We start from the raw sequence: 27,469 nt of genomic DNA, 5'->3' as shown, positions 1-27,469 counted from the left end.
AACGTATTGTGGTAATTATTTCACAATATATGTAAGTTAAATCATTATGCTGTACACCTTAAAATTATACAGTGTTGTATGTCAATTATATCCCAATAAAACTGGAAGAAAAAGGCCTCCCCCAACACTCTGTCTGAACTTTGTGTTGATGTTTGGATATTTCCATTTAATTGGACGACTGTAATCAGAAGCATTTGATAAACAGAATGCTTCCGAAGTTTCAGGTAATGTTGGAACAGATTACAGTCCACTGACTTGAGTTAGTGGAGGTTTCTACTTTGCTCATTAGTTTCATCTCCTCTCTTCCCCTTAAACAATTTCACCATCATATTCAATCTCTGTCCACCTATTTTATTTCTGCAGATATTTTCTGGTCTCCATATCTGAGAGAAAGACATACTCACACTGGATGAACAGGGCCATCAAATCTAAAAAATTTTCTCTTTAGAATTGTAGGACCTCTGTGTTGCATGGGACCTCAAGAAGATAATTGAATCGAATGATTCCTAGTTCTGGTTTTGCATCAGAGTCCCTGAGTTTGGAAGACTTCTTATTATTAATGTGTGTTGCCTAGAGTTCATTTCAGAACTTCTGACAAGAATCTCATTCTATTCTTTTCATTCTTTTTATGTTGTTTCCTAAGAAGTGAGTAGAAATTGGAGCCAATGACTATAACTTTTATCATTAGATTGTGTTGAGTAAATATCCTAAGTCCAAGATCGTGTCATTAGTCTGCAACGTATAATTTTGGGAAAGTGAAAAAAGCATTAAAGCATGTTAAGAAAGAAACACATTTATTAACACCTGCCTGTATTTCTTCATTCTTTCTCAGTTTAATGTGTGCATGTGTATGTCTATGTTTACCTAGGACGATAGCCAAATGTTTTATATAAGGATCTATGCAGTTTGTTCTGATAGAATCCGCACCGTGGAGTTGTCTGAAACTCTAATCCTCAGTTTCTTTGCCTATAAAATGAGGCTGTACTTCTCAAGTTTTTGTGAAACTTAAATAAGTTAGTGCTTATAAAGTATTTAGAAACCTTACCGTGGCCAGGCACTACTCCAAGTATTGTCTTCAATAAGTTTTCTTTGAATAAAATTCTGAATCTCTTTTATGGTATGGATGAAATTTTCTCAAACCAGATCCTGATAAATTGAAAGCCATGTCACTCACATGATATAATCAGCTCAAAAATGACCAACGCCTTCAGGTTGTAAATATTGCTGCTCTTGAGGCAGCTATTCCCTGGTTTAGATTTCTGTGGTCATTTGCTCACAATCTGTATAAGAACAGAGGGAGCCCATAGTACAAGTCATGTCATTTTGGGATGAGAACATAGAACAGCTGATATTTTTTAAAGATTATTATTAACCAAGAGAAATCTTTGCCAGCCAGACTTTCTGCTGAGAATCATTTACTCAAGAAGCAAATCAATGAGTTTGATCCAAACTGTTGGTTTCCTCCAGCACCAGCATTCTCCTTTAAAGGGGATATTCTTGCAGAAGCAACAATTGTGTTTCACTTGATTATCTTGGAATTCAGCAAGTTCTATAATTCTTCACGGTAAGTTCAGGGGTTTTCCTGCAAGAGAAGTATCTGCTTAGAGAAATCAAATTTGGGAAAATTAAGAGAAAATTGACCACATTGGTAACTATACCCATAGTCCATCAGAAGGAATGCTAAACAATTATTCTACGAATTAAGGCAGACTAGAGACATTCTAATTTTATTGAAGAAGAAAAAGAGAGTGGAAGTGGGTAGAGGAGAGGAGATCTAAGGATTGGATGCCTATGTGAGTCTTAGGATCCCAGGAGAGCCATAGGGCATAAAAGGTGGAGGGTCGAGACAGTGGAGTTGACGTGAAGCAGAGTCTGGTCAGAGGCACATGGCGCGCTATGGAAGGCATAGAAAGTGGTTTTAAAGAACAGTGTCTGGAGGCTGACTCACCAGGTTCAAGACTCAGCCCTGCCAGTTCCTAGCTCTGTGGCCATGGGCAAGTCATGCCCCTCTCTGGGCCTCTGCACTTTGAATATGAAATGTAGCTAATAACAACACCTTCCTCATGGTGGGGGCTGTGAGGAACACAGGAGAGGAGATGTAGGCAAAGCATGTGACACAGCACAAGGCACATTCTTGGCAATAAATCAGTGATAATTGGTAGTCCTCCAGTTATGGATATTGTTGTTTTCTCTGTGGTCTTGTCAAAAACAGTTTCTATTCTGCTTTGGCAAAGGGCTGTGGGGAGGGGCCACTATTCGTTCATTCACGCATTCATTCATTTGTTCATTCATTCCCTTTCTCTTCACACCACAGCCAGCCATTTTAATTTCATTGTATATCTTTTTGTTTGTATGTGTTTTTGCAAATATGTATTGTGTTTGTTTATTTTGTGTTTACAAGTGGTATTGTGTTACTTGTATTTTTCTGTCCCTTGCTTTTTCTCTCAGTTCGGTGTTTTGAGATCTACCCATATTGCTAATTGTATATCTGGTTTATTCTGAAAGCTGCATGGAACTCCATGAAGAGAGCTTCCACAGTTTACCTATTGATTTCTTGACTAGTCTCACCCAAGCTGACCCCACACCTGCCACCTGTGCACCATGAATAACACTGCAATAAACATCTATGTCACTTTACAAAGCTATGAGAGAATTTCTTTGTGATTTCCGAGGTTTGGAAATGCTGGTCCATGAGATTTGTGTATATTTAACTTCTTACTTTGCCTACAAAGTGGTAGATTGCTACTCAGAATAGCTGTCACAGTCTTTGCTGTCACCACAGATTATGAGAGTACAGATGTCTCCACCTCATCACCAGCACTGGACATTACCCAGCCTTCTGATTTTTGCTACTGTAACAGGTGCAAATTGGTATCTCATTGTTTCAGTTTGAATTTGTCTGATTATTTATGAGCTTTTGAACATCCTTATGCTAATTAATCTTTTATCTTTCTCCTATAAAACCATAGCTACTGCATATTTTTCTGTTGTTTTGCTGTATATTTTCTTGTTGCTTATTTGCTTTTACATTCTGCATATTAGCTTATTGTTGTTTCTAGGAATGGCAAATATCTCCTGCAGTTCTGTCAGCTTTCTACCTACTTACCCGTGGTGTCCTTCATTTATCAGAGATCTTCAATCTAATTGGAATATTGATTGGGAATGAAATGAATTTTCAGAATAGTTTAGGGAAAACTAGCATAGTCATAAAACTTCAGTTATAATCTAGGAGCATGGACTGTCTCTCCACGTATTCATATCATCTTAAATATCCTTTGAGGTTTAAAGTTTTCTCTTTGGAAGTCTTGATTATGCTTATTCTTAGGTTAATTTCCAGATACTTCATAGTTTTTGTTTCTATTTTGAGTGATATATTATTTTGTATTTTATTTTACAATTGGGTGTTACTGCTGTGAAGAAGTATTATTGATTTTGTAGGTTGATCATGCATCTAGCAGAATTTCAGAACCATGAATAAGATTAATAGTTTGTGATTCAGTCTACCCCTGGATTGATGATTATAGTATTGTTGTTTTTGTCTTAGGCAGATTAAAGTGCCATCTAGTAAACAGACAAAATTGGAAAGGCAAGAATAAAATAAAAAGTTCGTTGTCTGCTCATGTGGTGGTCCCTGGGGCAGGTGTTTTGTATTGGAGGGCAGCTGTCCTCCAACTAGTGGTTCAGGGACAGGCTTTGTGATGGTGAATTTTATGTGTCAACTTGGCTGGGCCATGGTGCCCAGATATTTGGTCAAATATTATTCTGAATATTTCTGTGAGGGTGTTTTTGGATGAGATTAATATTTAAATCAGCGGACTTTGAGTAAAGTAGATTGTCCTCCATAATGTGGGTGGGCCTCATCCAATCGGTTGAAGGCATGACTAGAGCAAAAGACTGATCTCCTCGAACAAAAAGAAATTCTGCCAGCAGATGGCCTTCAGACACCGTCCTATGGATATCCTTAAGTTTAAAAGCCTCTCTTTGTAGTTACAAGTTTGAAATAGACATAAGACCAGAGGTTTATTGTACAAGGGCTGTGGTCCAGATATAAAAAGAAGGGATTCAGCAGGATTTTCTGTGAATTAGCCCAGGTGAAAAGAATCTGACAGAGGTAGAGATCATGTGAAGTCTCTTTCCAGTTACCCCAAATCATGAAAGTGCCTAAAAGACTTTATGATTTCTCTGTAGTGGAACTAGAGAACATTTAGGTTACAGACCTTCCCTAGGTTAATATGTACACTGGTCTGTAAACAGATGATCCTTGTGAACTTGTCATTGAAACTGTATCAGAAGAGATTGTCGTAAAATTATCACAAAATTATGTAATTGTGTATTTACGTGCTTTGCCTTCCACCTCCTTTCTTTTCTCTTCCAAGATAATTTATCCCAGTCCCATTTCCATGCCTCATACTGCTATGATGATCTCCATGGCATCAACTGAGTTCTTGCTTTGGCCCTATGACTCTGAAGTCAAAGATACAATATCTAGACCAGGACAAAGCAAAGCCTGGTCTGCTCACTCTCAGAATAACCTTTCACGTTCCAATGAATCTCTTTTGTCAATATCCCAGAAATTGGGTATGGCAGGGAAGAGAAAGGGTGGAATAGATGTTCTTTACAATTGAATTATCAGGCCAAAATAAATTTCTTTCCCTAGAAAATGTTATTTTTGAGATGGCTGGAAAAATTTTAACAAGAAGTATGTATTAGAAGATGACAAGGAACTGATTAGGTATAATAACAACATCATGGATGTGTAAGGAAGTGTCCATACTTCTTAAAAATGCACTCTGAGGTAAGTAGGAGTGAAATGACATGATGTCTGAGACTCGTGATAATGTACTTCAGCAAAGAAAAAAGAAATAAAAGAATAGAGAAAGAAAATGTGATACTTTGTACTTTGTTGAATCTATATGATAGGCATATGAAGTTCATTATATTATTGTCTCTAATCTTATGTATATTTGAAATTTTTCATAATAAAGTATTTAAAACCCTCTACAACAGTGAACTCTTTACTATATCTAGTTTAATCCTTAAAATGAAAAATAAAAATGACCTTACTTACACATGGTCCATCATACAGTTTAGTTGTGTTAAGCCCTTCATATCTGAAAGAAATTAAATTTTGAAATGATTATTTTTACTCTATGGTATATCATAAATTACAACTAAAGTTTACTGATAATCTTTAGCTAAGTTTAGAAGGAAACATTCTGCTAATAGTGAATTCTGATTTAACAAATATTTTAAATATCTACTATATAGATCTTTATTTGTCAAAGAAATTGAATGTATAAAACATACTCAGCCTTAAATCAAATATAGAAAATTCTTAATAATCTTGAATAAGTATAAATACAAAGTATTAGAAAATATGCAGTAAAGTTAAAGTATGCATTTGATGAAAGTTAAGGCATTACTACTGACCTTACAGAAATAAAAATTATTATAAAGGCATACTATGACAATTGCGTGTCAATGAATTAGATAATCTAGATGAAATGGACAAATTCTGAGAAAGACAAATTACCTAAACTGACTCAAGAAGAAATAGAAAATCTCAACAGAGCTATATCAAATAAAAAGACTGAATCAGCAATAAAAAACCTCCTAACAAAGAGAAGTTTGGGACCAGATGGCTTTATTAGTGGATTCTACTGAACATTTGAAGAAGATTTAATAGCAGTCCTTTTCAAACCCTTCCAAATAATAGAAGAGGAAGAAACACTTCCCAAACATTCTGTGAAGCCAGAATTACCATGATAACAGAAACAGACAAAAAAAATCACAAAAAAAACCCACTATAGAACAATATCCCTTATGGACATAGATGCAAAAATTTTCAACTAGATACTAGCAAACTGAATCCAACAGCATATTAAAAGGATTACACGCCATGACCAAGTGTGATTTATCCCAAGAATACAGGATGGTCTAACCTAAAAGTATAGACCAAAGTAATAGCATCATATTAATAGAATGAAGGGTAAAAAGCACATGTTCATCTCAATTGACGTAAAAAAGAAACCCCACAATATTCTACAAAATCCACCACCCTTACGAGAAAAAAGCAGAGAAAGGTGCAAAAATGTGGAGACTAAACAACACACTTCTGAACAAACAATGGATTATTGAAGAAATTAAAGAAGAAATCACATATTATCTGGAGACAAATGAAAATGAGAACATGACATACCAAATCATTTGGGATGCAGCAAAAGCAGTCCTAAGAGGGAAATTCATCGCAATACAGGCTCACCTCACTAAACAAGAAAAAGCTCACATAAGCAACCTCAAACGACACCTAACAGAACTAGAAAATGAAGAACAAACAAAGCCCAGAGTCAGTAGAAGGAGGGAAATAATTAAAATAAGAGCAGAAATAAACGATATTGAAACAAAATAGACAGTAGAAAGGATCAATGAAACAAAGAGTTGGTTCTTTGAAAAAATTAACAAAATTGACAAACCTTTAGCCAGACTCACCAAGAAAAGAAGAGAGAAATCTCAAATAAATAAAATTAGGAATGAGAGAGGAGAAATCACACCAGATACCAATGAAATACAAGGGATCATAAGAGAATACTATGAAAAACTATATGCCAACAAATTGAACAACCTGGAAGAAATGGACAACTTCCTAGACTCCTACAACCTCCCCAAACTGAATCAGGAAGAAATGGAGAATCTGAATAGACCAATCACAAGTAAGGAAATAGAAACGGTAATCAAAAACCTCCCCAAAAATAAGAGTCCAGGACCAGATGGCTTCTCTGGAGAATTCTACCAAACATTCAAAGAAGACTTAATACCTATTCTTCTCAAACTATTCCAGAAAATTGAGGAAGATGGAGTACTCCCTAACACATTCTATGAAGCCAACATCACTCTGATCCCCAAACCTGACAAGGACAACACAAAGAAGGAGAACTACAGGCCGATATCACTGATGAACATAGATGCAAAAATCCTCAACAAAATTCTGGCAAACCGAATACAGCAATACATCAAAAAGATTATACACCATGATCAAGTGGGATTTATACCAGGGACACAGGGATGGTTCAACATCCGCAAGTCAATCAACGTGATACACTACATCAACAAAATGAAAACAAAAACCACATGATCATCTCAATAGATGCAGAGAAAGCATTCGACAAGATCCAACACCCATTTATGATAAAAACCCTCAATAAAATGGGTATAGAAGGAAAGTACCTTAACATAATAAAGGCCATATATGACAAACCCACAGCCAACATCATACTCAATGGACAAAAACTGAAAGCCATCCCTCTGAGGACAGGAACAAGACAAGGGTGCCCACTTTCACCACTCCTATTCAACATAGTACTGGAGGTGTTGGCCAGAGCAATTCGGCAGGAAAAAGAAATAAAAGGAATCCAAATAGGTAATGAAGAAGTAAAACTCTCGCTGTTTGCAGACATGATCTTATATATAGAAAACCCCAAAGAATCCATAGAAAAACTATTAGAAATAATCAACAACTACAGCAAAGTAGCAGGGTATAAAATCAACATAAATAAATCAGTAGCATTTCTATACACTAACAGTGAACTAACAGAAAAAGAACGCAAGAACTCAATCCCATTCACAATCACAACGAAAAGAATAAAATACCTTGGGATAAACTTAACCAAGGAAGTGAAGGATCTATACAATGAAAACTACAAGACTTTCTTGAAAGAAATTGACGACGACATAAAGAGATGGAAAGACATTCCATGCACATGGATTGGAAGAATAAACATAGTTAAAATGTCCATACTACCTAAAGCAATCTACAGATTCAATGCTATCCCAATCAGAATCCCAAGAACATTCTTCACAGAAATTGAACAAAGAATCCTAAAATTCATATGGGGCAACAAAAGACCGCGAATTGCTAAAGCAATCCTGAGCAAGAAAAATAAAGCTGGCGGAATCACAATCTCCGATCTCAAAACATACTACAAAGCTACAGTGATCAAAACAGTATGGTACTGGTACAAAAACAGGTCCGCAGATCAATGGAACAGAATTGAAAGCCCAGAAATAAAACCACATATCTATGGACAGCTAATCTTTGACAAAGGAGCAGAGGGCCTACAATGGAGAAAAGAAAGTCTCTTCAACAAATGGTGCTGGGAAAACTGTAAAGCCACATGCAAAAGATTGAAAATTGACCATTCTTGTTCACCACACACCAAAATAAACTCAAAATGGATCAAAGACCTAAAGATTAGGCCGGAAACAATAAGTCTTCTAGAAGAGATTATAGGCAGTACTCTCTTTGACATCAGTTTCAAAAGAATCTTTTCGGACACTATAACTCCTCAGTTGAGGGAAACAATAGAAAGAATAAACAAATGGGATTTCATCAGACTAAAGAGCTTCTTCAAGGCAAGGGAAAACAGGATTGAAACAAAAAAACAGCTCACTAATTGGGAAAAAATATTTACAAGCCACTTATCCGACAAAGGGTTAATCTCCATAATATACAAAGAACTCACACGGCTTAACAACAAAAAAACAAACAACCCGATCAAAAAATGGGCAGAGGACATGAACAGACATTTCTCAAAAGAAGATATAAATATGGCCAATAGACACATGAAAAGATGTTCATCATCGCTAATCATCAGGGAAATGCAAATCAAAACTACACTAAGATATCACCTTACACCCGTTAGATTGGCAAAAACATCCAAAACCAAGAGCGACAAATGTTGGAGAGGTTGTGGAGAAAAAGGAACCCTCATACACTGTTGGTGGGAATGCAAACTGGTACAGCCACTATGGAAGACAGTATGGAGATTTCTCAAAAAGTTAAAAATAGAAATACCCTATGACCCAGCCATCCCATTACTGGGTATCTATCCTAAGAACCTGAAATCAGAAATCCCAAGAGTCCCTTGCACCCCTATGTTCATCACAGCATTATTTACAATAGCCAAGACGTGGAACCAACCTACGTGCCCAGAAACTGATGATTGGATAAAGAAGATATGGTATATATACACAATGGAATACTACTCAGCCATAAAAAAGGACAAAATTGGCCCATTCACAGCAACGTGGATGGACCTCGAGGGTATTATGTTAAGCGAAATAAGCCAGTCAGAGAAAGATGAACTCTATATGACTCCACTCATAGGTGGAAGTTAACATATTGACAAGGAGATCTGATCGATGGTTACCAGGGAAAAGGGGGGGTGGGGGGAGGGCACAAAGGGGGAAGAGGTGTACCCACAACATGACTAACAATAACGTACAACTGAAATCTCACAAGGTTGTAATCTATCATAACATTAATTAAAAAAAAAATCCACCATCCTTTCATAACAAGAACACTCAGAAAAATAGGAATAGAAAGGAACTTCCTCAACATGACAAAAATATTTATGAAGAACCCACAACTAATATCACACTTAATGGTGAAAGACTGAAAGATTTCTTTCTAAGGTCAGGAACAAGAATGACGACTTTCACCACTGATATTCAATATTCTACTGAAAGTTCTAGCCAGAGCATTAGGCAAGAAAAAGAAATTAAAGGCATCCAAAATTTTATTTGTCAATTATACCCCAATAAAGCTGAAAAAAAAGTATCCCAATTGGAAGGGAAGAAGTAAAACTCTCTCTCTTTCAAGATGACATGATTCTATATATATAGAAAATCCCAAATAATTCATATAAAAACTACTAAAGCTAATAAACAGATTCAGCAACGTTTCAGGGTACAAGATCAACACATGAAAATCAGTTGTGTTTCTATACACCAGCAATGAACAATCTGAAAGTAAAATTAATAAAACAATTTGGGGCCAGCCCGATTGCTCAGTGGTTAAGTTCGCGTGCTCTGCTTCGGTGGCCCAGGGTTTCACCAGTTCAGATCCCGGGTGCAGGCCTAGCATCACTCATCAAGCCATGCTGAGTTGGCATCCCACATAGCAGAGCTAGAAGGACCTACAACTAGAATATACGACTATGTACTGGGGGTTTTGGGGAGAAGAAGGGGGAAAAAAAGGAAGACTGACAACAGATGTTAGCTGAGGGCCAATCTTTTTTAAAAAAATTCCATTTACAATAGCACCCAAAAAAATAAAATACCTCAGAATAAATTTAACCCAGGAGGTGAAAGACTTATACAGTACACTAAAAAATACAAACCATTGCTGAAGGAAATTACAGAAGACCTAAATAAGTGGAAAGTTCTCCTATGTTCATGAGTTGGAAGAATTAGTATTGCTAAAATGTATATACTACCTAAACCAATCTGCAGATCTGATGTAATCTCTATGAAAATCCCATTGGCATTTTTTCTGCAGAAATGGAAAAGCCTATCTTCAAATTCATATGGAATTAAAAGGCCCTGAGTTGCCAAAACCATTTTGAAAAGAAAAAAGTAGAAGGACCCAAAATCCCTGATTTCAAAAACTTACTGCAAAAATAAAATAATTGATGTGGTACTGGCATTAGGATAGACATAGAGAACAATGGAATAGAACCAAGAATCCAGAAATAAACTCACAACTGTGGTCCACTGATTTTTACAAAGGTGCCAAGACCATTCAATGGGAGAAAGAACGGTCTTCAACAAATGGTTCTGAGACAAACAGATAATCAGACGCAAAAGAGTGAAGTTGGACCCCTATCTCACAACATATACAAAAATTAACTCAGAGATCTACAACCTAAATTTAAGAGCTAAAACTATAAAACTCTTATAAGAAAACATTGGGAAAATCTTCACACCCTTGGATTTTACAATGGATTCTTAGGTATGACACTAAAATTAGGAGCAACAAAAGAAACAAATAGATAAACCGGACTTTATCAAAATCAAAAGCTTTGTGCATCAAAGGACATTATCAGGAGACATTATCAGGAAAGTAAAAGACAACCTACAGAATGGGAGAATATATTTGCAAATCATAGTATCTAGTATCCAGAATATATAAAGAACTCTTACAACTCAAAAATAAAAAGACAAACAAAGCAATAAAAAAAAATGGGCAAAGGACTTAAATACACATTTCTCTAGAGAAGGTATACAAATGGCCAACAAGTACATGAAAAAATGCTCAACATTATTAGTTATTAGGGAAATGCAAATGAAAACCATAATGAGAGATCATTTCACACCCTCAAGGGTGAATATAAAAAAATGTAGGTGAGGATGTGGAGAACTTGGAACCCTCAATGTCACTGGCAGGATTGTAAAATGGTACAGTCTCTTTGGAAACAGTTTGGCAGTTCCTCAAGAAGCTACACATATAGTTATTATATGATCCAGTAATTTCCAAGCCTAGGTATATACCTCAAAACATTGAAAACAGGTACTCAAATAAATACTTGTACATAAATGTTCATAGCAGCATTATTCATAATACCTAAAAGATGGAAACAACCCAAATGCCCATCAATGGGTAAATGGAAAACAAATTGTGGAATATACATATAATGGAATATTATTCATCAATAAAAAAGAAATTAAGTGCAGATACATGCTACAACATGGATGAACCTCAAAAAGATTATACTAAGTGAAAGAAGCCAGGCACAAAAAGTCGTCACATTCTGTATGATTCCATTTATGCGAAATATCCAGAATAGTAAATCCATAGAAACAAAAATCAGTGTGTTGCTTTCCAGGGACTGTGGGGAGAAGACAATGGGAAGAAACTGCTTAATGGTTATGGGGTTTTATTCTGGGGTGATGAAAATGTTTGGAACTAGAAAGAGGTGGTAGTTTCCTAACGTTGTAAATGAACTAAACACCACTGATGTATTCACTTTAAAATGGTTAATTTATGTCATGTGAATTTCACCTCAGTTAAAAATATATGCATTTGAGCCCATTCATAGCTATGAAAGCTTTGTCAAGTTGCTCTCCTCTGGTTCTCAGTATCTTCATTCAAAAGTGAGCTCTTTGACAGGGACATCAATGAAAATGGAGAAGTAAGAACCTCTGAAAATTCTCTCCTCCATAAAAGCAACAAAAATGCTGGCAAAAATGGTTAGAATCAACCTTTCCATAACTCTGGGAATTTTTTTTAAAAGGCTTGCAACAATCCAAGGAGCATTTATTTATGAAAAATGGCAGAATCTCAGTAAGAACAGTGAGCCTTGTGGAGTTTTAACTTGCCCTAGTCCCATCCACCACCTCCCCAGATCTCTGGTAGTATTAAAAAACAACAGCACACTATCACAGAGAATACCAGCAACCTGGAATCACCTGGAGGGAAAGAATGGTGTTGGAAATCCTTCAGAGTACCATTATCAGAGAATTGTCGTTATTGACCTGTCTGATGTTTCTCTGGAAGACCCACTCTCAAAGCCGCCTTTATTTGACCTGACTCAGAGCTCTCCCAGCACCAACAGCCTTTTCCCTGGGGGCATTTTTTTAAAAAAAACAAGCAGAGGCAATTGTTGAGTATCATGGCTGCCGTATGGTGGATAACAGTTGAGGAAAACAATAAGCTAACCAAAAGCTTAAAAGTCAAAGCTGGGTAATGAGATTTCCATAGGAGGTTTTGAAAAGCACCAATATATTCCTGGGAATCTAGAAGGCCACACACGTTTAAGGCTCTGTGCATGCTTAGGCAAGACCTGAGAAGGCCTTAAACTCTCGTCTCTGACTAATCTTGAGGCTCTGTGCAAACAGGAAGTGAAGGCTAAGGGGTAGTTTTAAACCATCTGGCTAAGTGTTGAAGGCATTCCTAAACAGACACAAATGAAGTTTTTGTTGGCAGAGACTGGGAGATTTATTGGTTTCAGCCATTTAAGAAAATTTTTGTCCAATCATTAGGAGACCACTAAGATAATTGAGTAGGACCTGTTCAGTAGCCAAACATGACAAATACTGTGCACTTGACAGAATTATTCCAGAATTCGCTAACAAACAGCAACGACAACAACAAATAGCAACAGCAACAAACATTGGAGAGAAGAGAGAATCTGATTTCCAGAATTGCCACATTATATTATTTAAAATGTTCAGTGTTCAACAAAAAATTATGACACATGAAAAGAAAGAAGAGGGGCCAGCCCAGTGGTGTAGTGGGTAAGTTCACATGCTCTGCTCCAGTGGCCCAGGGTTTGCCGGTTTGGATCCTGGGCAAGGACCTACACACTGCTTGTCAAGCCATGCTGTGGTAGAATCCCACATAGAGGAACTAGAAGGACTTACAACTAGGATATACAACTATGTCCTGGGGCTTTGAGGAGAGAGGAAAAGAGAGATTGGCAACAGATGTTAGTTCAGGGCCAAGCTTCCTCACAAAAAAAATGAAAAGAGACAAGAAAGTATGACCCATATGCAGGATAAAAAGCAATCAATAGAAATAGTTGTTGAGGAAGTCCAGATGTTGGAATTACAAGACAATGATTTTAAATCAATTATTTTAAGTATGTTTAAAGAGCTAAAGGAAACCATGTCTAAAGAACTAAAGAAAAGTATGAGAATGATTTCTCAACAAATAGGGAATATCAATAAAGAGATAGAAATTATTTTTTAAAAAAATCCAAACAGAAATTATGGAGTTGAAAATACAATTATCTAAAATGAAAAATTCACTAGAGAGGCTCAACACTAGATTTGAGCAGGCAGAAGGAAGATTGAGTGAACTTGAAGACAGGTCAATTAATATTATCCAGTCTGAGCAAAAGAAGGAAAAAAAATAATGAAGAAAAATGAACAGAGTGGGTCAAAATGCTTCAGATAGCAAATAAAAGAAAAACCACTTCAAATTGGGGGGAAAAATTGAACAGAGGCACAGAGAAATGCAGGACACCAACAAGTGTATCAACATATGGGAGTCCCAGAAGGAGAGGAGGAAAAAAAATGAGAGAAATAATATTTGAAGAAATAATGGCTGAAAACTTTCCAAATTGGATGAAAAACATTAATATATACATCCAAGAAATTCAACAAACTTAAAATAGAATCAAAGAGATCCACACATAGACAAATCATTATAAAGCTGCAGAAAGACAAGACAAAGAGAGAATCTTGAAAGCAGCAAAATAGCAGTAAATGGTTACAGACAATTGATCCTCAGTAAGGTTAGCATCTGATTTCTCATCAGAAACCATGGAGGCCAAAGGGAGTGAAATGACATAGTTAAAGTGCTGGAAGAAAATGACTATCAACCAAGAGTTCTATATCCAGCAAAACTATTCTTCAAAAATAAAAGTGAAATTAAGACATTCCCAGATAAACAAAAATTGAGAGAATTTGTTGCTAGCACACCTGCAAAATACTAAATGGAGTCCTTCAGGCTGAAATGAAAGGACACTAGACAGAAACTCAAACCCACATGAAGAAATAAAGAGAACCAGTAAAGGTAACTACATAGGAAAATATAAAAGACAATATAAATGTATTTTTTACCTGTAAGTCTTTTTCCTCCTATCTGATTTAAAAGCCAGCTGCATAAAGCAATAATTATAAATCTACATTGATGGGCATACATTGTATAAATATGTGATTTGCATGATTTACAACACAAAGAAGGGTGGATGGAGTGGAGCTATAAAGGAGCAAAGTTTTTAAAATACTTTTGTAATTAATTTGGTATTAATCCAAACTAGATTATTGTAAATTAAAATTTTACTTGTAATCCTCGTGATAACTGCTAAGAAAATAATACAAAAAATAGTCAAGTGAGTTCTTTAGAAGCCATCTCTCAGGTGTCTCATTCTATGAGTCTATGAGGTTGTAAGTCCCTCAGATTGTGCATTCTGGTTATCAGATGTCTGCACCAGCGATTGAGGCTGACACCAAAGTTGTTTACCTCACAACTCTTTTACGGGTTCTAGTGTAAGTTTTGGTATTTATGCAGCTAGGAATGCAAAAAAGTCCGTTCCTGCCCAGCCAACATTTCTTATCCTGGCCAAGATTATTATTCCTTCTCTTAAAGAAAAGCCAAGAAGAGGAAGAGGAGAAAGACATAAGTTTTATCTACTCTTGTGTCTTACTTTCCCTCTCTCTTAAGATATTGGACTTCATCTCTAAATCTTAGTTATCCAAGGGTATGACTTTTCTCCTTAAAGAAGAAAGCAGGTATCAGGGAATTCTCCCATCTCTGTAAGGCAGCTTCCTTGATGAAAAACTCTATTCCCCTTGGACCAGCGAATTGGACATTTCACATGGGTGTCACACAAAGCTTCTAACATATCATGGGCCCAAAGACTAAAGCACATACCAGACTGAAAGCTACAGAAAGTTGTTTGGGAGAATAGTATCCATTCCCTCTAACATTATCATCAATAAACCATCAGCTTGGAAGATCCTTCATCCAGTTCTCTCCTCCTCTTCTTCATTAGGCTTTTATTCTTTGACCTGAGGGGGGCTTGAGGATAAACCTCATCTGTGGTCACAATGGTCTGAATGCTGTGGCTAATTGCTACTGAGTTAATTCCACCTGATCCTTGTCCAGGCTAGATATAGCACCTCAACAAGTTTCTGTTTCTGCCTTATGTGAATGGAATCACTTTTGGTAGCACAGGGAAGGATGGAAGAAACGGAGAAGCAAATAGTGGAGGAGTCTCTGGAGGGAAGATCTAACCAGCTGGAAGCATACTGAGGAGTCATTCCTATCTTGGCCAACTTTAGCCTCCTGACTTGAGAGAAAGAAGAATAAAATCAAGACTTACAGAATTTTGAAGCAGAGATGACATTCACCATTATAAGTAACCTGGTCACTGCCACATATGGGTTCACTTGGCTTGATGTAGGAGAAAAACCAGCACTGATTTATATTCTTGATGCACTCAACCTGAAAGTGAGACACAGACTCCTACTTCAGAGGCCTTCCTCCAGGTCCTCTGGGCATCATCATTGTAGCAGGAGGAGGGGATTGGAATAAGTTGTGCTAGACCAGGAGTTCGGAGAGCAGGCTTCAGAAGCCTCGGTGTTTGACCCCTGGCACTTACCACAGACAGGATGAATATAATATAGTATAATATAACGTAGTGTAATATAACATAACATAATTATAGGATAACATATCTTTGGACTCCCAAGTCTGAACTATAAATCCCTTATTAGGATGAAAATTCCTGCCCTACCAACTGCGAAATGTGATTGTTAGGTTACAGAGAGGAAAATGTCTTTCCAGGTTAGAATTTCCTTATGAACATTATTGAGTGACTGGTATATGGTGGTTCAGACAGTAGTGGGCTCAAACTTGTCACAGCAGAGTTAGGATACAGAAGGAAGGAGACAGACAGAATATGTTGCAGAGCCTTGGTGTGTGGGAGGCAGGATGTATGTCTTGGGATATCTGAGCTAAAAGAATGTCCACCGCAGCAAAGGACAGAATGAATTTGAGCCACGAGTTCATTCTCCATCTACTGGTGCAGAAGATTTGCCTTCTATCCCACAAGAGAGTTGAGTGAACTGATTGGGATAATGCATGGAAATAGGGCTCGGGAACATATAAAATGTGCTGCACATGGTTGAAGACTCAGCTGTTATGGCGGTGTTCTTCCCATGCAAGTCTCCTCTGGCCCCTGCCTCCCAAAGGAAAGAACTGGGGCTATCAGGGAAACTGGTTTCTTCCCATTGCTGTTCTTGGTAACCAAGGAAGCAGAGCTTACCTTTGTTGCTTCTAGGTGAGCCCCTTTGCCCGCAGGAAGAGGGAAGTCTGGAAGACAAAAACACATACACAAGAGTTGCTGCTCTGTCTTCTGCCCTTAGCAAAAAAAGCTAGGATGAGGGAGACCCTGGTTGGCACACAGGAAGCATCAAATCCGAGCAGAAGAGACTGAGGGTCCTCTTTGATGCGTGCTGACCTCTCAAGGAGTGAAGTATCAGGAAACTTCTGCCTCTCTCTCATGTAAATTGGAGATCTTAATTCCAGCCCTTCTACTTCGTAGGTAAATAACCTCTATAACACTTTAAATTACACCATTTAAGTTACAAATTACTATGAAATAGTCATATTGAGATACCTTAAAATATGCTGGGTTTCATTAAGACTTACATATTCTTGATCAAAAGCAGTCTTTGCAATTATTCATATATATGCATATAATATTTTATTATATATACTTATAATTATATTATAATTATCTGATATAATTATTATGCTATATAATATGTATAATATATTATCAGCTCTCTCTATATTATATATATCTGCTTTATTAAGATATAATTCACATACTACAGAATTCACTATCTAAAGTATATGATTCAATGGTTTTTGGTATATTCACGGAGTTGTGCAACCATCACCACAATCAGTTTTAGGACATTTTCATGTTCTAAAAAGAACATGAAATGAAAAGAAACAAAAGAAACCAAAAAGAAACCCTTTACCCATCAGCAGTCACTTCTCATTCCTCCCGCAACACTCTCTCTTTCCCACCCAAGATAACCACTAATTTACTTTCTGTCCTTTCTGGACACTTCATATAAATGGAATCATACAGCATGTAGTCTTTTGTGTCTATCTTCTTTCACTTAGCATAACAGTTTAAATGATTATCCATGTTATAGCATGCATCAGTGCTTCATTCCCTTTTATAATTAAATAATATTCCATTGCATGTATATACCATATTTTATTTATCTATTAATCGGTTAATGGACATTTGAGTTGTTTTCACTTTTTGGCTATTAAGAGCAAGGCTACCATGAACACATTTTTGCGTGGCCAGGTGCTTTCACTTCCCTTGGGTATTTACCTAAGAGTGGAGTTTCTAGGTCATATGGTGGCCTTTTGAGGTACTACCAGACTATTTTCCAAAACAGCTGCACCATTTTACATTCTCACCAGCAGTGTATGAGGGTTCCAGTATCTTCACATCTTTGCTAACTATTGTTATTATCTCTCTTTTTGATTATAGACATCCTGGTAGGTGTGAAGTAGTATCTCATTTTGGTTTTGATTTATATTTCCCTACTGACTAATAATGGTGAGCATCTTTTCCTGTGCTTATTGACTATTTGTATATCTTCTTTGGAGAGATGTCTATTCAGATACTTTCCCTGTTTAAAAAAATTGACTTGATTGTATTTTTATTCTTGAGTTGTAATAGTTCTTTGTATATTCTGGATACTAGTTCATTATCAAATATATACTTTACAAATAATTTCTCCCGTTCTCCGGGTAGTCTTTTTATTTTATTGATATCTTTGGTGGTATCGTTTGAGTCACTAAAGTTTTTAGTTTTGTTGGAGTCCAATTGATCAAATTTTTCTTTCATTCCTTCTGCCTTTGGTGTCATATTTAAGAAGTCTTTGCCTAACCTAAGGTCACAAAAATTCACTTGTATTTCCTTCTAATAGTTTTATAACTTTATCTCTTACATTCAGTTCTGTGATCCATTTTGAGTTCATTCTGGTCTATAACATGAGGAAGGGCGTGATAGCTCATTCTTTTACATGTGGATATCTCCAGATGTCCTAGAAGATTTTTTGAAAAGACAATCCTACATTGAATTGTTTTGGAACCTTGTTAAAATCAATTCACCTTAAATGCAACGTCTTTTTTCTTCTGGATTCTCAATGCTATTCCATTGATCTATATTTCTATCCTCATGCTAGTACCACACTGTCTAGATGTCTGTAACTTTGTAGTAAGTTTTGAAATTGGAAAGTGTGAGCACTTTCCACACTTTTGTTCTTCTTTTTCAAGATTGTTTTGGCTCTTCTCAGTCTTTTGCATTTCTGTATGAATTTTAGAATCTGCTTTTCCATTTCTGCAAAAAAAAAAAAGCATATCTACTATAGATAGCATATAGTTGGATCTTGATTTTTTAATCCAGTCTGACAATTTCTACCTTTTGATTGGAATGTGAAATTCATTCATGTTTACTGTTACATTGATATAATTGGATTTACATCTGCCATTTTACTTTTTGTTTTCTGTATGACTCAGATCTTTTTAGTTCCCCTATTCCTCCTTTACTGCTCTCTGTTGCATTAAATGAATATATTCTTGTGTAACATTTCCTTTAATGATTTTTTTCACTGTCTTTTCTAAATTTTTTTTTAGTAGTTGCACTATGGCTTACTGTATATATCTTATCAGAATGTACTTCAGATTTATACTATTCTAATTCAAGTGACATATAGAAATATTACTCTTACATAGCTCTACTCTTTCTTCTCTCCTTTTGTGCTATTGTTGTTATATATACTACATCTGTGGTTGTTACAAACCCAACAATACATTACTATAATCGTTATTTATATAATTTTATTTATTTTAAAGAAGCTTAGAGTAGAAAGGACAGCAAGTATGTATTCAGAGAATTTGTTATACTAACATTTTATTCACCATTTCTGGTTCTCTCCATTTGTTCCCATGGATTTCAGTTACCATCTGGTCTCAGTTCCTTACACCAATGCAGCTTTGCTCCCACTCACCTCCTTTGTGCTGTTGCTGTCAAATATTTTACATTTCTGCATGCATAGGCCCACTAATACAATTATATACATATTGTTTTATACAATGCTTTTTAACTCAGTTAAAAGAAGAAATGAGAATAAACATGCATTTATACTGTGTTTTATAATTGCATAAGTACATTTTCCATGATCTCTATTGTTTCCTGTGGATTTGAATTGCTATCTGGTGTCACTTTCAACCTGAAGAACTTTTTGTGAGGTGACATATCTTGGAAGGTGAGTCTCCTACCAACGAATTCTCTCAGTTTTTGTATATCTGGGAATGTCTTAATTTCACCTTGATTTTTGAAAGGTAGCTTTGCTGCATATAAAAGTCTTGGTTGGAAGGTTTTTTTTTTCTTTTAGCACTTTGAGTATGTCATCCCATGGCCTTTTGGCCTCCATGGTTTCCGATGAGAAGTTAGCTGTTAATCCTACTGAGAATCACTCTTAGGTGAGGATTCATCTTTCTCCTGCTGCTTTCAAGATTTTCTCTTTTCTTTGTCTTTAGGTAGTTTGATAATGATGTGTCTGTGTGTGAATCTCTTTGAGTTTGTCCTGCTTTAAGTTTGTTGAATTTCTTGGATGTGAAGATTAATGTTTTCCATCAAATTTGGAATTTTTCAGTATTTCTTCAAGTATTTTCTTTCTCTCCTTTCTCCTCTTCCTTCTGGTCCTTTCGTTATGTGATGTTTGTACTCTTAATGGTGTTCCACATTTGCATGAGACATTATATCATTTTTCTTCACTAATTTTTCCTCTCTGTTCTTTGGACTGTATAATCTCAGTTGCTCTATCTTTAAGTTTGCAGAATCTTTCTTCTGTCAGTTCAAATCTACTGTTGTGCATTCTAGTGAATTTTTAATTTCAATTATTGCACTTTTTAACTTTAGAATTTCTATTTGTTTTTTTCTTAAACAATTTGTACCTCTTTATTGATATTCTCTATTTGATGAGACATTATCCTCATATCTATCTTTACTTCTTTAGGCATGGCTTCCTTTAGTGCTTTGAGTTTACTTATAATAGCTGCTTTAAAGTTTTTGTCAGCTAAATCTACTATCTGGGCCCTCTCACAGGCTGTTTCTGTTACCTGCTTTACTGTCTATGGATCACATTTTTCTCTTTCTTTGCATGTCTCATAATTTTTTGTTAAAAACTGGACATGTAAATAGTATATCATAGCACTCTGGACACTGACATCTCCCTACTCCTACTCAGGATTTGTTGTTTGCTTGTTTATTTGTTTAATGCCATGCCTGAACTATTTTAGTGAAATCCGTTTTTCCTGCAGTGTAAAGCCTTTGGTGTCCCTCTTCAGAGGATATTGATTTGCACATGTGCCCTGTCGCCCTAGGATGGCAGTGGTTTTAGCAGGACTTGCTTTGATTCTCTCTTTCTTTGATCTCTCTATCAAGCTATCTACCTCTGTTAGTATTGTACCAGTTAAGCTCTGCTAATTGCCAGATGATTCCTCTATTGTTTTCAACAATGCTCTGAGGTGTAAATTGCACCACAGTCTGATCCAATTAAATTTGGACCCCTTTGCTGGGTGGTTTTTGAGGCCAGCCTTTAAGGTTTGTTCTGACCTCTGTGTGGCTCTTTTTAGCAGTGTGTTTCCCTGGTTCTTTCTGGTAAACTAGCTGGCCTATCATTTAGCTTGTTGTTCTCATGTAGCTGTCTGCTTCCTCTTAACTCCTGACTCTCAAAATCTCCACTGGTTTTAAGAGCACCCTTGGTCTTGAACTTCATCACATTCTGTTCCAAATCAAATCAGTTTCTTTGGGGAAACCCTTGGAGCTGTCTGTTCTTATGGCCTACCTCTCTTCTTTGACAAAATATCTATGCCAATGCTCTGGACAATGGTCTCCTTCTCTCAGAGTGACACCCTGATTTATAAGCAGAGCACTGAGAAGGGATGATAGCCTCTCATCTTCTCAGCTGGTTTTTCCCAGCATAGAACCTCCAATTTACAAGCAGGCTGGGGTGAGGGCAAATGGAGCCCCACTATTCTCAGCCTGTCTCACCTGGGGTAGAGCTTCTGCCCCACATGTGGGAGATGGGTAGAAAAGGAGCCCCCTACCTCTTGGCCTCACTCTCCTTCAATTTAGCCTGAGCAACACAGAGGTGGGGGAGGGGGATGAGAAATGTTGATGACCTCCCCCTCCCAGAGAGATACCATTTCCCTTGACTGTGAGCTAGGGAGAGAGAAAGAGCCCCATCTTCTTGGCCATGCCTGCCCAGAATGGAGCTTCCATCATGCTGAGCTAGGCAAGGGTGGGAAGAGGCAGGCCATGGCTTAAGTTCTACAGACTCTCACTGTTCTTACCTTTCAAAACACTTAGCAAAATGTGTGTTAGCACTTGATGTGGACCATGATATCTGCCTCTCCAAACACTGGTCTGTCACACTGTGAGGCCAGAGGCCATTCCTGCCGCATAACCAATGTCTAGCCCAGTTTCCAGTACAAGGTTAGCACATGGTATATATTTATTTGATATGTAAATAAGTGGCTACTGGGAAACCCTGCATGTTAGTAAGGACACAAAGGCTTTTGTGGTTAGTACAGCAGAACTTAGATAAGATTTGTACTAAAAAAAGACAATTCTTATATGGATAGTATGGATAATAGGTTAGAGGAAGTCAAGCTGAAGGCAAAGAGAGCAGTTAAGGATGAAACCAGCTCAGCACAAGGTTGACATAAGGGAAGCCATATTGTAGAAAAGAAACCATGTTGTAACTTTGAATGACCTCTGATTAACTAACCCAGACATGCTCTGTAGATTTTATGGCCTCCCCCAGCTATTATAAGTTGATAACTTTGTTCTTTTGAGTTCTTTAGGAATGTGATGACCCCTAGGCAGAAAGTCTATGCTGATAGCCATCATCAAGGACAAATGAAAGATCAGGGCATTGCTCTGGTTTCTGTCTGATGCATATTCAGTAAAACAAAAGACTATCAGGAACTAGGACCAGATGTCTGCCTTCACCTGGAGATCAGATGGAAGCCCCACTGAGATTAGGTCTATTTTTCAGGGACTGTTAAAATTTGGGTTGTCTATACTTCTTATCCTTCTGGTCAGATACTTGATTATAAAATGTGCCTTTAGATGTTGTTCCAAAACTCTTGAGCAAGGTACAAAAATTCTAATAAGGCAAAATGTCTCCCTGAAGCCAAGAACAAGAGAATATTTCCAAATGTGCTAAACAGTTTCATTCCTCTAACCCAGATCTATGCCCCAATTCAGCAGGAAGTAGCTAGATCAGTCATCACCCCGAATCCGTCAAGAATAAGGAATGACCAAAGAATAGGGGGAATTGAAACCGCCAAACAGTTAGCCATTAATGATTAAGTACATAGAAACTAAAGGTTTTTTTCCTTTTTGCAGTTACTGATTATAACTTTTAGCTGTTTACCCACCCATTGTTAACTGTGCTGTTTAGGCAAAATGCTGTCTGACTCCCACTAGATTCCTATAGATAACATCTCCCTGGAGCCTGGGTCACCATGGTAATGGGTGTTTGAGCTGTTTTTCAGGAATTAGAACCCCTTGTCCACTTCAGGCCAGTTGAGATCACCAACCCATCAACTGGGCCCACACGGAGGTCTGATAAGCAACATTTTGACATCAAGAAGGTGAAAACTCCACCCTCAGATCATGCTAACACCACCATTTCATGAATGTGCATACCATGAAGAGCCATGAAGTCTGACTGCACTTGTGCAGATCATCCATTACGTCACCTCTCCTCACTTCCAAACATCTATCTCCACATTTCAGACCACCTTTCTCCCTACCCCATAAATATCTCTAAGTCCCTATTTTTGGGGAAGCAGATTTGAGTCTCATTCTCTCACTTCCTCACTTGGCTGCCTTGTGATTAAAACCCTCTGTCTGCTGCAATCTCATTGACTCAGTGCTTGGCTTTCTTGGTGGCAGCCAAAAACGAACCTGGTGTGGTAGCAAGGAAAATATAAAAATATTTTCAGGGAACAATGATGAGAACCTTCGTCTAGGAAGGGTCATTGTTGTAGGAAGGGCATGAATTTGTGTGATCTATGAAGTGTTTTATCAACTGAACATCATCACCAGATACGAGCACACAGGAGAGAAATAGATTTAAGGGAAAATATAAGGCCATAAAACTATGAGGTCAAATACAGGGTGATTCTCAAGAAAGATGGAGTGGCCTACCTTTGTTGAGTACCTGTGTGCTTCCCACAAAGCGTTAGCATGAAGACTCAGCCAGAAGCACACACAGTGGGCTTGCAGGGAGGCTGATACCAATGGGCAGTGTTCTCAGTAGCAGTGGGAATGAAGACTGAGTGAGAGATGAAGAAGTGTAGAAATATATCTACATTTCTTCAGACAAGAATTAATTTGGTAGGGAAGAAGAGGTGTGATATAATAAGAAATATATATTTGGTCTCTGTCCCCAGTTCTTGGCACAGAGTTCCTAAAACCTTTGTAATTTCCTGTGTGATAAGAGTGAGAAGAGTGTCTTTCGTTATTCATAATAAGCTTCTTTGAACCATAGACCTGAGTTTATGCTGATGAGGTGACTCTTGGAGGATGGGGGCTGGTTGCCAGAAGAACCAACCATGTGATTAGAGGGTTGTAACTTTCAGCCCCTCGCTAAACCTCTGCGGAGGGGAAAGGGGCTGGAGATGGCATTAATCACCAATGGCTGGTGATTTAATCAATAATGCCTTCATAATGGAACCTTCATAAAAACCCTAAATGAAAGAGTTTGGAGAGCTTTCAGGCTGGTGAACACATTGAGGTGTGGGAGGGTGGCATACCCAGAGATGGTATGGACGCCCTGTGCCCCTTCCTACATACCTTGCCCTATGCATCTCTTCTATTTGGCTGTTCCCCAGTTGTGTCCTTTATAATAAACTGGTAATAGTAAGTAAGATACTTTCCTGAGTTCTGTGAGCCATTCTAGCAAATTATCAACCCTGAGGAGGGAGTCATAGGAACCCCTGATTTATAGCCTGTCGGTCAGAAGCACTGGAGGCCCAGACTTGTGTTTGGTGTCTGAAGTAGGGGGCAGTCTGGTGGGACTGAGTCCTTAACCGGTAGGATCTGTGCTAATGCCAGATAGCTAGCGTCATAATTGAATTAAATTGTAGAATACTCGGTTGGTGTCCACAGAGAAATGGAGAATTGCTTGGTGTGGAAAACCCATATATTTGGTGTCAGAAGTGTTGTGAGTAGAAGAAAATAGTTTTTGCTTTAGTAGGGGAGGGAAGGAGTTTTTTTCCACCCATAAAATATGAAAGGCGTGAAGAATAGTTTTCAGTTGTCACAGAGCCTCTTAAAATGTGAGAGGCTTGAAAAAATGTTTTAAGTGAGAGAGAACACCAATGGGAAGTAAGAGATTGAAAGTAAACGAGAAAGAGTTTCAGATCCCAAGTGGAAAAAGAACGTGTTGAGGCCCTCAGAGAGTCCCTGCGGTTAACCAGGAAGTTAAATAGAGTGTTTGCTCTATTTGCTCTATTTACTATCTGCACTATTTACACTATTGACCAGAATAATATCTGCGTCTACTTCCACAGAGCCTAATGAAGTTCTTTTTGGGTTTGAGAAATGTATATATGCAGACTCTGGAAATGAATGTTTCTAAGGTTTGAATGTCCCAGATGGTAACCAGATATTTTGAAAAGCTCAGTGGTCCTAGATTTAGAAGGTTTGGATTCAATTCCCAGCTTTGATACTGATGACATTGTGTGAATCCTTTCTTTCTCTGAGTTTCAGTTTCTACATCTGTAACATGAGGAATTAGGTTTAATAAAACTAAATGGCACTTCCACTTCTACCCCTAATTTCCCCATGGTCCTAGACATACTGCAGAAAATGTGGGCAGAGCAAAGACATGTAACTCACCAACTGCAAAGGTAGCCCATGCAGAGATGCTCAGAACAAGGATGGTGTTCAAGAAGGACCCCTTCATGGTGGTAGACAAGCTGTGGAAATATGTAGCTTTTGATAGCAGGATGGAAAAAATTCCACGTGAAGTACAAATTCTCACGGAGATCCTTCACTGACCAGGAAATGAAGTCTAAATACTTTGTTTTTTCCTCAAGTCATTTGGAATGAATTGTGTTGGATGCAATTAAATTGCTTGACTCATTTCCCTAGAATAATTGGACATTAGAAAAAATGATCTCAAAAATAGAATTGGGGGCCAGCCCAGTGGCGCAGCTGTTAAGTGTGCACATTCCGCTTTGGCGGCCGAGGGTTCGCCAGTTCAGATCCCAGGTGCAGACATGGCACTGCTTGGCAGGCCATGCTGTGGTAGGCGTCCCACATATATAGTAGAGGAAGATGGGCATGGATGTTAACTCAGGGCCTGTCTTCCTCAGCAAAAAGAGGAGGATTAGCAGCACATGTTAGCTCAGGGCTAATCTTCCTCAAAAGAAAAAAAGTTGATATTTATCTCTGAGGTAAGAAGGGCAGTCACTAGAAAATTCAGTGACACATACAAGTCAACAGACAACAAGAAACAGGAAGGGACAAAACACTGAACACTCACTCCCACATTCTTAATCTTCCTTAACATTTTTATTTTGGTGTTAATATTTAGTAACCAATAATAATGTTATTGAAATGAAAACCATAGGGCATTTATCAACAGCTTACTGGCACTATTGAAAATATTATAGTACAAGCTGATTGACATTATATATCTACAGATTTCTAAATATTTTCCAGGCAAATTACATGTGTAGGTAATTTCTGCCCAAGACCCTCCCTGAGTAAAAACAAATAATAAATAATATAACCCTTTTCCTACTTAAAAGTTTGCAAATCAATAAGTTCACTTTACCTGGTGTGATTCCTACAGTTGCTCTGAGAAACTGGCTGGACAAGATATTTTTTATTTCTACTTTGTTGATAATGAGATAACAATGTGTGTGTGTGGGAGGAGACTAAGTATCTTTTCAAGGTGGCAAAGCTTGGCTGTGGAAGAGTGAACTTTGAAGTTAGGAATAATAGACGCAACTCAAACCTGTTTCTTCCACTCCAAATTCTGCAATGCCTAAATCTCCGTGAGTTCCCATTTCAGTTATCGAGGGTGGTGTGCACTGTCCACTACCACTCCCAAATTCAGCCGTGCTTGCCAGACCTGAAACTGTTGAAGAAAAGTAGAAAAGCATTTTAGAGATATGTCATACCCAATTTTTGAATTCCTACATTTTTATCTGTATTGCAATTATTATATCCAGAACAGCTTCAGATATTTACACAGTACTATAAATTGCCATATCTGCATATGCAGTTAATTATTTTGTCAGTCAAAACTGTGTATTCACTTTATTGAAACATTTAATTTAGAATGTTTCTATACTGACTCATAGAATCTTAAATTAGAAAGTTGCCTTATATGGAATCTGCCAAGTTCAGTGTTAACATTTAGTAGCATTGAGGAATACTGGGATGGAATGCTCATTCCCTTAAATGGGAGCTCTTTCTACCACTTGGGACTAAAGTCCCTCAAAACACCAACTTCTTTTAAAGGGAGAGTTCAGAGGTTATTAGGTGACGTAAATTGCTTAGGTCCCAGTACTGAATGAATGGCCTTAACTGGGGACATGCACATAGTTCTGGGAGGTCAAGTGTGCTTTCTCAGCACTGTTCTGATGGGCCACAGTATCTACCATGATAGTCTTCAAAATTTTTGCTTTCAATCCCTCTAAATTTGGTACCCACATATATTTTTTAAGTGACACATAAAATTTTTCATCATAAGTTTAAACAGTTACAAATGATTAAATTACTGGCTTATTTTTAAACATTAATATTTTAAAATAAAAAGGTTTAAAATGAAAATCATTCTTTAAGATGTACCCAGTAGAAGCTACATTCTATGGTGATTTGAAGTCACCAACACATAGTTGAAAAACACATGAATGAACTCGGAGTTTGAAATTTTACATTATTTCTTTCTTTTTCTTGAGTGAGTATTTTCATTCTACTTTCCTCACAAATTTATTTCAATGTTTTGCTTGATAGTCCTTTACTAATCAGGCTTTTCTACTTTTCTTCAG

General features: G+C 37.3%; 2 protein-coding genes across 2 annotated transcripts in view; one reads left to right on the top strand and one right to left on the bottom strand.

Moving 5' to 3' along the window:
• The window catches only part of FBXW12 (F-box and WD repeat domain containing 12), a 122,853-nt gene that overhangs the window by 62,979 nt on the left and 32,405 nt on the right, over positions 1–27,469 (top strand).
• Positions 780–26,273, bottom strand: SPINK8 (serine peptidase inhibitor Kazal type 8 (putative)). The gene is made up of 6 exons (XM_014826621.3): positions 26,248–26,273; positions 25,305–25,384; positions 16,614–16,660; positions 15,669–15,790; positions 5,069–5,111; positions 780–1,582 (listed from the first exon to the last, which is right to left on the bottom strand). Exons 2-6 carry the CDS (start codon positions 25,369–25,371, stop codon positions 1,571–1,573), a joined length of 291 nt encoding a protein of 96 aa, XP_014682107.1. The 5' UTR covers positions 25,372–25,384; positions 26,248–26,273; the 3' UTR covers positions 780–1,570.

Source organism: Equus asinus, chromosome 21 (genome assembly GCF_041296235.1).
Source record: "Equus asinus isolate D_3611 breed Donkey chromosome 21, EquAss-T2T_v2, whole genome shotgun sequence".
NCBI lineage: Eukaryota > Metazoa > Chordata > Mammalia > Perissodactyla > Equidae > Equus > Equus asinus.
This window is presented reverse-complemented; position numbering and strand designations above follow the sequence as displayed.